Source organism: Panicum virgatum, chromosome 9N (genome assembly GCF_016808335.1).
Source record: "Panicum virgatum strain AP13 chromosome 9N, P.virgatum_v5, whole genome shotgun sequence".
NCBI lineage: Eukaryota > Viridiplantae > Streptophyta > Magnoliopsida > Poales > Poaceae > Panicum > Panicum virgatum.
This window is the reverse complement of record NC_053153.1, coordinates 22,085,772-22,097,650: the sequence shown is the minus strand read 5'-3', so window position 1 is coordinate 22,097,650 and position 11,879 is coordinate 22,085,772. Positions and strand designations below refer to the sequence as shown.

Sequence of the window (11,879 nt, the reverse complement as noted above, 5' to 3'; positions counted from 1 at the left end):
CGCTGGCTGGTATTGTAGTACAACTGTAGCTATAGTACCAATATATTGTGCGTGTCTACGGGTAATCGAGTCTCTACATGAAGTATCTGCTACAGTAACCAGCCGCTGCCGTACATATACTCTCACAAAATCAGCTGCTACAGTGATAAGCCCATCCAAAACCCACCAGCCAAACAGGCTGCAAATCTCAGAACTGTTGCAATACCACCCAGTTATTGCAACAAAAAAATATGCAAATTGCAAGGAAACATTATTCCTGGCATTATGACTGACATATTGCGACCAAAAATGCAAAAGGTGGCAATAACACCTATCTATTGCAACAGAATTAGTGTTGTCGCAATGAAATCTAGTAGTGACGGTAGCAAAGAGGAATGGCAATTCCAGCTGATCTTTGGAGCTAGCGTCTACATGTAGTTTGCGTACACAAATCAGTACAAATACTACTGCTAGCGTGCACAAACTTATTACTCACGTGTAATGATCCTAGGGATGAAAAAAAAAGGCACAAATAGAACCATCATGAACAGCAACTGTAAATGTGTATTTCTGAGCATGAAAATGAATAGGCTGACGAGGAACATAAACTTTCAATCCAAATTTTGTACATCGATCTGTGAGAATTACATGATATAACCCTCTAAAAACACTTGCTGCCTACCAATGACAGATGGACATTTACCGAGTGGAACATAACCCCTCGTGACATAAAAAACAAAGTTAAACTCTTTGCTCCCAGCAAGCAAACATCATCAGTAGCTCCAATTACAACACTTTAGCAGGCCGGGTATGTTACGTACGTAGTGAGGTGGGGAGAGAATTCTAAGGCCTATTAGTGTGGAACAGTGGTGCATACAAACCATACAAGGAAACCATGAATGTCAACGACACTGCGAAAAGTTAGTTTTGTCCCAAACCTAGCTGGTATCAAATTCTTAACCTCTAAACCATGCATTTTTCTGGTGTACCAACGTTAACATAATCTCGTAACCAACCAGCAGGCTAGGCATCAGCACAAGGGAGTCATAAGGGATGAGCATATATATGGTTCCTTTCCATGGTCACGAGGGATTTAGGATGAACAACACCCTGACTTCTTCACAGCAGAGACATCATCCTTGCCTCCAACATTGATGGTCTGTCCTCTCGGTGGGGCAGCAGGGTCGTCGCCAATGTCGAGGGCCTTCTTGCTGACCACACGGTAGATCTGAGTGAGGACCTCGGTGAAGGCACCCTCAACGTTCATGGACTCCAGCGCAGAGGTTTCCATGAAGAAGGTACTCTCCCTCTCGGCAAAGCCCTTGGCATCCTCCACGGATACAGCCCTAAGGTGTCGCAGGTCCGCCTTGTTGCCGACAAGCATGATGACAATGTTTGCATCCGTGTGATCCCGGAGCTCCTTCAACCACCTCTCCACATTCTCAAACGTCACATGGCGCGTCACGTCGTACACGACAAGTGCGCCAACAGCCCCTCGATAGTACGCACTTGTAATTGCCCGATACCTACAGAGGGAAGGACAGGGCAAACATTAGTCTTGCAATCGCAAGGCTGTTCCTTGGGAGATGCAGAGAACAATGCCTGGTGATCATTATGAACATTCAAGATCAACGTAAAAAACCCAGGACTGCAATCGCATCGCAGCTACAGAAGTGGATTGAATTCCTTCAAGAATCGGCAAGCTTAATCGCAGCTGATGGACCAGCGACCAGAAACCAGTGCAAGAAATGGAGAAAGTAAGCAAGGGAGGGTGGCGGATTGGTTGGGTACCTCTCCTGCCCGGCGGTGTCCCAGATCTGGGCCTTGACGACCTTGTCGTCGACCCTGATGCTCCTGGTGGCGAACTCGACCCCGATGGTGGACTTGGACTCGAGGCTGAACTCGTTGCGCGTGAACCGCGAGAGCAGGTTGGATTTGCCGACCCCGGAGTCGCCGATGAGCACGACCTTGAAGAGGTAGTCGTAGTCGTCCTCCGCCCTGTACGCCATGGTTGCAGGTCAGCCCCGGCAGCAGGCAGGCAGGCGCTTCCCTCCCTTCCTTCCTGAACCGCGGTTCTTGGGGCAAGGAGGACGGGCAGGTGAGGCCCGCAGCGCTTCTCGGGGCTGCCGCGGGAGGGGAGGGCGGAGGGCCAGGCGTGGGTGGCGCGTATAAGAGGAGGGGGCGGAGGTGGGAGGTGGGGAGAACGTTGAGGACAGCAGGGGGGGACGCCGGAAAATAGCAAGCTAAACATGAACGTGCATGCACGCAGGCCTCTTAAAAACCAGCGTCAGCTCACGCATTGTTTTTTATAACCAAGTAGCTCTTGGCCTATATATTACTAATGGTGTCTCTACAGTTGGGAAATTTGATCTGATTACTTGAGCAAAATGGATAGGCTGATTTGTAGTACCATTTATATATAATCTGCATTGGACAGAGATCGGATTATGTTTGCATGTATAGTCTTTTCACTTTGGCAGTAATTAATTTGGATCATGTTTCCTTTCTTTTTAGGAAGCCGGGAGGGAGACCCTACCTAAAATCCCATTTGAAGAGAAAAGGCTGTACAAGAGCCGAGAACACATGCATCAGAGCAACAATGCATCAAAAAGAAAAAATAAAGGGGAAAAAAGAGGAGAAGAAAAGTTACAGAGGGTGTAAAAGGAAATGCAGGGAACTGAACTGATGTTTTCTATCAAAGCTTTTCTTGATCAAATCGTAGAGGAATCTGTCTTGCAGCATTTTGAACCCAGTTGTAAATCCCAATTGATGAAATCAAAAGCTACTTGGTTATAAAAGCGTATAACGAATCGCAAAAAAAGACAAAAAAAAAAAGGCGTGTAACGAACGCTGGGCGGTAGTCGTGATCATTCTTCAGATCACACACGTTCGCGTGCGTGGAGGAGCGCTAGCTGGGATTCACTGACACTATGCATACAGCTAGCGTGTAATGTCTAATTAACTGGCCTGTTGGTGGCCGGCGGGCCGCGGCTCGCGGAATGATCCGTTAGTTGATTCAGGCGAGGACGATGCATTAACCATCACTAATACCGCTAAAATGGTTAAGACGTACTTAAAGTAGAGTAATTTGATAGTCTGTCGGGTAAAATTCCGATAAAACCACTATATTTCGGATCGAAACAACATACCTTACACGAAGGTGAATCCAGAGATTACAATAACCATACAACTTTAATAATAGAAGTTACTACAAACTAAGTTTGAGAATTCAAAAGGGTACCTCAGAAATTTGAAGTAAATAAGTTCTTCAAAGTTTATAAACAGCGGAAAGAAAAACGATAACTAGCGACGATATATGACATCATGATGAAGCCTGTACATGACGTCAATCTCACCAATCATCCTAAAAATTACCTGAAAACAAAGTCACAAATAAGACTGAGTATACTAATACTCAGCAAGACTGATCCGAAGAAGAGTATATAATATCCCTTTAACTAGACATGCAAAACTTGTGAAGGCTCTGAGGTTTTCTTTTGCTGAAAAGCCACAAAGAGTATGTCCTTAATTTCAAGTTTTAGCTTTCAGATTCTAGTTTCATTATTTATTCTAGATAAGCACCTATCTATACAATCATGGTAGAATTATTTGCATCCAACCATATTGAACATTGTTTTGTTCCACTTCTTACTCTATGCAGCAAAAGGTTTAAGCAGTCTCAATCTTCGTGAGAAGCGGACGATTCTGAATCGAATTCCAACATTGCAAGGATAAACCTAGCACACACGCTTGGAGCACCGTCGAGTCACTCCCAAGCAACCTTTGACTTCTCATTCCAGTTCATGGAACAGTGCCACTCTCCTCGACTACATAGAACCACCACATCTCTGTACCCGTGGTGTTGCGCAACTTAATATAACTTCCAATATAATTCATCTTCCTATCTTTACGAGAGAGTGGGAGGTATATCCACTTGCCGGGCCGAGAAGTTACTAGGCTTATCGCGTACCATATTTACAGCATGTGGCTAGTACTTTCAAACGCTTAACCACCGCTACTACACACTACGGCCCTAGCAATTTATCAACACAGACGGGCTTCAAATGTAGCTGTAAGCATCTAGGCCCTCAAGGTATGTTTCGGTGATTAATGACAATCATTATTGTGACTAATGAGTTTGTGCAGCTTAATAGATCATTATCGCTCATTTGGTCATACGTCAAAAGAGGCCCCTCAATTTCGGTTATTCAAAAAGGCGATCTCGGTTTTCCGGAGATCAAGATTAGCTTCATCAAGGAAGTTGGTTCATATTACCAACATTGCCAAGTCACCGGTCACCACACTAGGGAGTGCACTTTACCATCACGTCCTCTTCCTAATTTACCCAAGAATTACTCATCAATGTTTCAAAATAACCATTTTCTCTTGAGTAAAGTGAAGGGCAAGGTGAATGCCAAATTCATTGGCAAACTCACTAAGGAGTCAAAGAAGAAGCTCCCCAAGCAACTTTGGGTCCCAAAAGCTCTTGTCACACATGTGCAAGGCCCAAAGCTTGTTTGGGTTCCTAAAACTTAAAAGTGAATTCTCATGTGTGTAGGTGAACTACAAAGCCGGTGGAAAACATTGGGTACTTGATAGCGGTTGCTCTCAACACATGACCGGCAATGATAGCATGTTCACCTCTCTTGAAGACCCCGGCGATCATGAACATGTCACCTATGGTGATAACTCAAGGGGAAAAGTTTTAGGTTTGGGTAGAATAGCAATTTCTAAAGATTTATCTATTTCTAATGTTTTGTTTGTAGAAGCACTTAGTTTTAATCTTATTTCAATTGCTCAATTGTGTGATCTTGGACTAACGTGTGCCTTTGACAAGAATGGTGTTGTAGTAACTCATGAAAAAGACAAGTCATTGGTATTCACGGGGTTTAGGCATGGCAACATTTACTTGGTGGATTTCTCTTCAAAGCAAACAAGCACCATGACATGCTGTAAGGATCACCGGGGTGTCCGACCCTAGAGGGGGAGGGGGTGAATAGGGTCGCTAATCGCTTTTTAACCTAGGGCTCAATCTACTTGCAAACGATAAACCTAACACGTCCTACACATGCTAGTTATGACTAAGGTTTATCTATGCAACTCTCTACTTACCCCTAAAAACTTGCAACCTATAGCCAATCCTAATCAAATTAACTAGGAAAGTAAAGGCACACAAGAAAGAGTAAATGCGGAAACGTAATAAGGTAAGTAAAGAGATAAGTGCAAGAGGGATGCAAACTCCCGAGTAGACACGGTCATGTAACGTGGTTCGGCACAAACGCCTACGTCCACGGGACACCGAGGCTCTTCCGATCACCGTCTTGCACTACGCCACCAAGGCGATGCCGGCAAGCAAAGGCAAGTGCGCACAAGACACCGAGTCTAGTGCACCGCCACCGTCTCTCTCGGTCACCCGGCCGAAATCCACTACGGAGCTTCTCCACCAAGGAGGGGGCCTCCTCTTCCCCCGCACAAAGTGTCGTTGCCACTCCACACCAAGACGGAGGGTCACACGATGGATCACAAGTTGCTTGCCGCAGCAAGACTTCTCTCAAGGGAGCTCTCGCAAGAACTAATCCCTATTACAAGCACTAAGCACTCTCACAAGTGTGCTTAAGCCTATATGATGTACAATGAAGCTCTATGGTGGTTGGAGATGTTCTTGGGTGTGTTTGGGATGTTCAGCAACTCCAGCACACTTCAAATGGACGGGGTGAGGCATATATATAGGCCACCAAGTCTTGTAGCCGTTGCTCCAACGGTTAGCTGAAAATCTGCGTATCACCGGAAGAACCGATGCCTCTTGGTGGGGTAGCGTCGGTTCATCCGGTCACTCACAACATGAAGTCGCCGTTGAAGTCCTGACAGCTGACGCAGAGACCACCGGTTGAACCGATGCAATGCACCGATGCCTCACCGGTTCAACCGGTGCTGAAAGAATCTTCTCCTGGATGCTGACGTCATTACACCGGTGGTATGCACCGATGCACCATCGGTTGAACCGGTGCTGAAGAAACTTCTTCTGGGCACTTGACATCGTCTCTGGTACAAAGGACGGCCATTGCACCGATGCCCTATTTTGGACCGTCGGTTCAACCGGTGCCTATAGGCTGACTTGGCTTCGATTCCCTTCTGCACCAAAGTATCAAGGCGGAACCCCCGTAGGGGCAGTCCATCGGGCCTTGCTACGCCTATCTTCTCTTTCTCTTTGTCATCACTTGAACCTAAAAGCCTGAGAATGATCATCTTAACAATCATATTAGTCCAAGTGTTGTGTTGTCATTCGATCACCAAAATCACTCGAAATGGCATCAATGGTGCCATATTCGTTACACATGCCTCTTCACCAAGTCTTCTCTTGGATGGCTTTGGCATAGAAGAATTGCTCATATTGGCATGAGCAACCTCAAGAAAGCCCACAAGAGAGGGACGATCACCGGCTTGAAGGATGTCACATATGACAAGAACAAATTATGCAAAGCATGTCAAGCCGGGAAGCAAGTAGCAACACATCATCCCATCAAGATGATGTTATCTACCTCCAAGCCGCTCGAGCTTCTACACATGGATCTCTTTGGTCCAACTACATACAAGAGCCTTGGTGGTAACCTCTATTGCCTAGTAATTGTTGATGATTTTTCACGTTACACTTGGGTTATGTTTCTAGGCGATAAGGGTGAAACTCCGGAAATCTTCAAGACATTTGCAAGAAGAGCTCAAAGGGAGTACAACTCCCCAATTGTGAAGATCCAGAGTGACAACGGCACCGAGTTCAAAAATATGAAGATTGAAGAATGGTGCGATGAAGAGGGCATTAAGCATGAGTTCTCCGCTACCTACACGCCTCAACAAAATGGAGTGATGGAAAGAAAGAACAAGACACTCATCACCCTAACAAGAGCGATGTTGGATGATTATGGCACGTCCGAGAAGTTTTGGGCGGAAGCAATCAACACGGCGTGTCATGCATCCAACCGAGTGTATCCTCACCGACTCCTCAAGAAAACTCCATATGAGCTCATCACCGGGAGGAAACCAAATATATCATACTTTCGAGTCTTTGGTTGCAAATGCTTCATCTATAAGAAGAAAAGGCTCGGTAAGTTTGAGAATAGATGTGATGAAGGTTTCTTTCTTGGTTATGCATCAAACTCCAAAGCATATAGAGTATTCAATCAAACCTCCGGGTTAGTTGAAGAAACATGTGATGTGGAGTTTGATGAATCTAATGGCTCCCAAGAGGAGGTTGTTGGCTATGAAAATGTAGGTGATGAGGAGATTGATGAAGCTTTGAAGAATATGTCCATTGGGGATATCAAGCCGGAAGAGGTGCATGAAGGCAATGATCAAGAGGGAGGACCTTTCTCATCTACACCAAGCACCTCCAAGGCACCCCAAGTGGATAAAGATCAAGACAAAGATGATACACTACCTCAAGAAAATGTGCCAACACCAACACCCCAAGTCCAATTACAAGAAGAGCAAAATACTCCACCACAAGCACAAGTCACCCATGATCCACCCCAACAAGCATCCGCACAAATACCACTAGTGAAGCATGGTCGCATCTCCAAGGATCATCCAATTGGTCAAATCATTGGTAGTCCATCAAAGGGAGTAAGAACTCGTTCTAAACATGCTTCATTTTGCGAACATCACTTGTTTGTTTCTTGTATTGAACCCACTAGCATAGAGGAAGCGTTTGAGGACTCGGATTGGGTGATGGACATGCAAGAAGAGTTGAACAACTTCACCCGCAATGAAGTTTGGGTCCTCAAAACTCCTCTGAAAGACAAGAATATCATTGGCACTAAGTGGGTCTTCCGGAACAAGCAAGATGAACATGGGGTGGTGGTACGCAACAAGGCAAGACTTGTGGCAAAAGGGTTTTCTCAAGTCGAAGGTTTGGATTTTGGTGAAACTTTTGCTCCGGTCGCAAGACTTGAAGCTATCCGTATCCTTCTTGCTTACTCTTCACATCATAACATTAAGTTGTATCAAATGGATGTGAAAAGTGCATTCTTAAATGGCGTTATTAACGAACTTGTTTATGTTGAGCAACCTCCCGGGTTTGAAGATCCGAGGAATCCCAACCATGTTTATAGGTTGCACAAGGCACTCTATGGGCTAAAACAAGCTCCAAGGGCTTGGTATGAGAGGCTTCGTGACTTCCTAATCATGCAAGGCTTCAAGATCGGGAGGGTGAACACCACGTTGTTCACAAAAGACGTCAACGGGGATCTTTTCATTTGTCAAATTTATGTTGACGATATTATCTTTGGCTCAACTAATGATTTACTAAGCCATGAGTTTGCTACCATGATGTCTAGGGAATTCGAGATGTCCATGATTGGCGAATTGACCTTCTTCCTTGGTTTTCAAGTCAAACAAATGAAGGAAGGGACATTCATCCATCAAGAAAAGTATACTAAAGATATCCTGAAGAAGTTCAAGATGGATGAGTGCAAGCCAATCAAGACACCCATGGCAACTAATGGGCATCTCGACTTGGATGTGGACGGTAAACCAATTGATCAATCCCTCTATCGTTCTATGATAGGGTCTTTGCTTTACCTTACCGCATCTAGGCCCGATATAATGTTTAGTGTGTGCTTGTGTGCCCGCTTTCAAGCTAACCCAAAGGAATCACACCTTTCGGCGGTGAATAGGATCCTTCGGTATCTCAAGCACACCCCTAGCATAGGCTTGTGGTACCCCAAAGGCGCTAGTTTAGATCTCTTGGGATACTCGGATTCGGATTTTGCCGGAAGCCGTGTGGATCGCAAGAGTACCTCCGGGGGTTGCCACTTGCTTGGGCGTTCTCTAGTTTCTTGGTCGAGTAAGAAGCAAAGTTCCGTGGCTTTATCCACCGCGGAAGCGGAATATATAGCGGCCGGTGCATGTTGTGCCCAAATCCTATATATGAAGCAAACCCTTTTGGACTTTGGTGTGAAACTAGATAGGGTCCCACTCCTTTGTGACAATGAAAGTGCCGTAAAAATTGCCAAGAATCCGGTCCAACACTCTCGCACAAAGCACATTGATATTCGCCATCACTTCTTGCGTGATCACGAAGCCAAAGGAGACATATCTCTTCAAGGTGTGAGATCCGAGGAGCAATTGGCGGATATTTTCACAAAACCTTTAGACGAGAGTACTTTTGTTAGGCTAAGGAATGAGCTTAATGTGTTAGATGCGGCAAACGTCATGTAAGTTGCCATGTCATATAGAAAAATGCATACATATAGGACACTTGTCTAACCATGGTAAGATAGTGATGAGCAAGGGTTTAGCTAGAGGTGGTGGTCCACTTGTTTTCCTCTAGGCTTGTAGAAAGGCTCATCATGAAGAAGCTTCCCATGGGTTCAAACTTGACAAGTAGATCTTAATTTCTTGTTATGCATTTCTTGTCATATAGATGTGCACTTCATGTTTATTTTACTTTCGCATGTGGTTGTAGTTTGCATTATCATTGCATGCGTAAGGGTCACAAAGGAGATCACTTGATGAAAATGAGACTTGTTTCATATACAAGATCTTAATTCATGAAAAGTGAAAAGAGCAAAGTGTTAGGTGCGTTATTGCCTAGTGAGCAATGTCATGATGAGTTTGAAGCTTTCTATCTTCAATATTCCTATGACATGGCTCATACATTTTATTTGGCATTTTGTCTCTCTTGCGGCTTTTCCTTGTGTTTGAAAAGAAAATTATTTAAGCTAGTGTGCTATCCTATTTATTTTGAGGGGTAAAGTCGCCTATGCAAGTCCATTAACTTGAGTTTATTTGAATCTTATAAGTTTATTGGACTAAGCATAGAAGAGTGAGCTGAGTGAGGGGTTTTCGGCTTCACCGGTTAAACCGACGCTCAATGGATTTTTACCCATCGGTTTAACCGGCGTTACTAAAGTTGGGTCTCAGGTCAGGCAGTTTCAGGCGTTTAACCGACGTATACAAAAGTCAGAGCATCGGATCAACCGGTGATCATAAACACATATCAAACCTGTCAATCAACCGGTGTTAGCAGCGTTCAACCGATGAGTACAAATTGCATATCATCGGTTCAACCGGCGTTCAGTTTCAGATCTGCAGGAGTCTCGGGTGAACTGCACCGACGCAATCAACCGGCGCTCAAACCCTAGGCGTCGGATCGACCGGCGTTAAGGAAATCCGCGGGGTCCACCTGTCATATATCTCTCTTGCCCCCGCGCCGCCGGCTTCGCCTTCTCTGTTTTGCCCGCCTCTCTCCCGTCTCGAGCCGCAGCCGCCTTCGCCGATCTCCCGCCGCCGCTCGTCCACCCTGTAGCCGCCGTTCCACACCACTGCTGCCACGCGCCGCCGTTCCAAGCCGCTGCCGCGCACCCTCGCGCTCGCCCAGCGCCGCCCGTGCGCACCTGCACCGCCCGCGCCACTGCTCGCCGCCACAGTCGCCAACCACCGTGAAAACACGCCGCCACCGCAGATCCTCACCACCACAGCTCCACGCCAGGCAAAGCTCTAGCGCCAACCACGCAGCCGCAGCCCCACGCTGCAGCCGCACCCGCAGCATCTTCTCGCCAAGCGCTCGCAAAGTGCTCGACAAATTGCCTGATTGAGATGGGTCGCGAGAAGAGGAACGGAAAGGAAGTTGTGGTCGAGAAGCCTGCTCGCAAGCGGACTCGTGCAGAGAAGGTGGCCGAGAGGGCCGAGATGGTGGCCAAGGCCGCCGAGGAGCAGGCATCAGGCCGTGCTCGTCCGTTTCAGATCAGGGAGGACCCCAGAGGCAGAGGCAGAGGCAGAGGCAGGGGGATGGGCAGAGTCAGAGGTGCCAGGGCCACCAGAGCCGCGACAGCAGTAGCAGCAGCGACAGATTCAGATGGTTCTGACTCAGAGGCAGCACAGTCAGAGGGGCAGAGTTCTCCACAGCAGTCGTCTGAGGGAGGTTCCCCGCCAGTGACAGAGCGTCGCACGGGACCGAGGACTCGCGGAGGACACCAGCCATAGGAGCCCCGCAGGTCCGCAGCAGCAGCAGCAGCAGCTCGCAGAGCCGAGGCCCTAGAGGCCGAGCGCGCAGTGTTCCGTATGGACACTGTTGTGCGTCTGGAGCCAGGTGTGATGCTCCAGAACTTGACCCGAGCCAATGCGGCCAAGGTCAAGAGGCTCAGGTGGAGTGTTGAGGAGGAGGTCTGGTTCCCAGTGACCCGAGACAGCAGAGTCGACAGGAGGTTCTGGACTCTGCTACAGGCCAGCTTCTACGAGACTTACCAGCGGAGGGGCCACCGGATCTTCCCGCATAGGGTACTTGACTGGGTCTCACTGAGGACAGCCGCAGGGGGAGCAGATGTGAGAGCACACTTCGCTCACTTCAGAGGACTGCCCAGGCTGCTAGAGATGGAGCAGAACTGTTATATCGAGGACTGGGTCAGAGCGTTCTACGCCACAGCTTGGATAGCACCCGAGCGCAGAGCCGTGCACTTCATGTTTGGAGGGCAGGACTTTGGATTGTCGAGGGCAACCATTGCTGGTATACTTGGAGTTGACCTGGTCGACGTCTCACTGCACGAGAGGGTTTACGGGGACTCAGATCCACCCCGCAGGGCGATGGTTGGCGGGATTGCTCCTTCTCACGAGGCGATCTCTCAGTTCTTCCGCCAGCCGTTCCCAGCCTCTTACGCCAGAGTGCCGAGCTTGCTGACTCCAGAGGCATACGCTGTTCACATGGCACTCCGGAGGACTCTGTTACCGAGGAGTGGCTACCCAGACGGGTTCACAGGTTTGCAGCAACTCTTGCTCCTACACATCCTCACTCACGAGCCATTTGACATAGTTGACTTTATTCTGGCTGAGATCGAGAATGTGATCACTGATGGGATGGGTGTGGTGCGACAGTTTCCGTATGGGCACTGGATCAGTTACATATGCTC

General features: G+C 47.4%; 1 protein-coding gene across 1 annotated transcript; it reads right to left on the bottom strand.

The window, feature by feature from the left end:
• Window positions 1-592: 592 nt before the first annotated feature.
• On the bottom strand, window positions 593-2,114 carry LOC120691260 (ras-related protein RABA1f-like). Its single transcript, XM_039974295.1, has 2 exons — window positions 1,771-2,114; window positions 593-1,505 (listed from the first exon to the last, which is right to left on the bottom strand). Exons 1-2 carry the CDS (start codon window positions 1,986-1,988, stop codon window positions 1,073-1,075), a joined length of 651 nt encoding a protein of 216 aa, XP_039830229.1. The 5' UTR covers window positions 1,989-2,114; the 3' UTR covers window positions 593-1,072.
• Between the last annotated feature and the right edge of the window lie 9,765 nt (window positions 2,115-11,879).

Bases quoted from the DNA above. Each gene is read 5' to 3' on its own strand.
- LOC120691260 (XM_039974295.1), bottom strand. From the start codon at position 1,988: ATGGCGTACAGGGCGGAGGACGACTACGACTACCTCTTCAAGGTCGTG. The intron at 1,506-1,770 runs GTACCCAACCAA...TTCCCTCTGTAG, and splicing joins GACACCGCCGGGCAGGAGAG to GTATCGGGCAATTACAAGTG.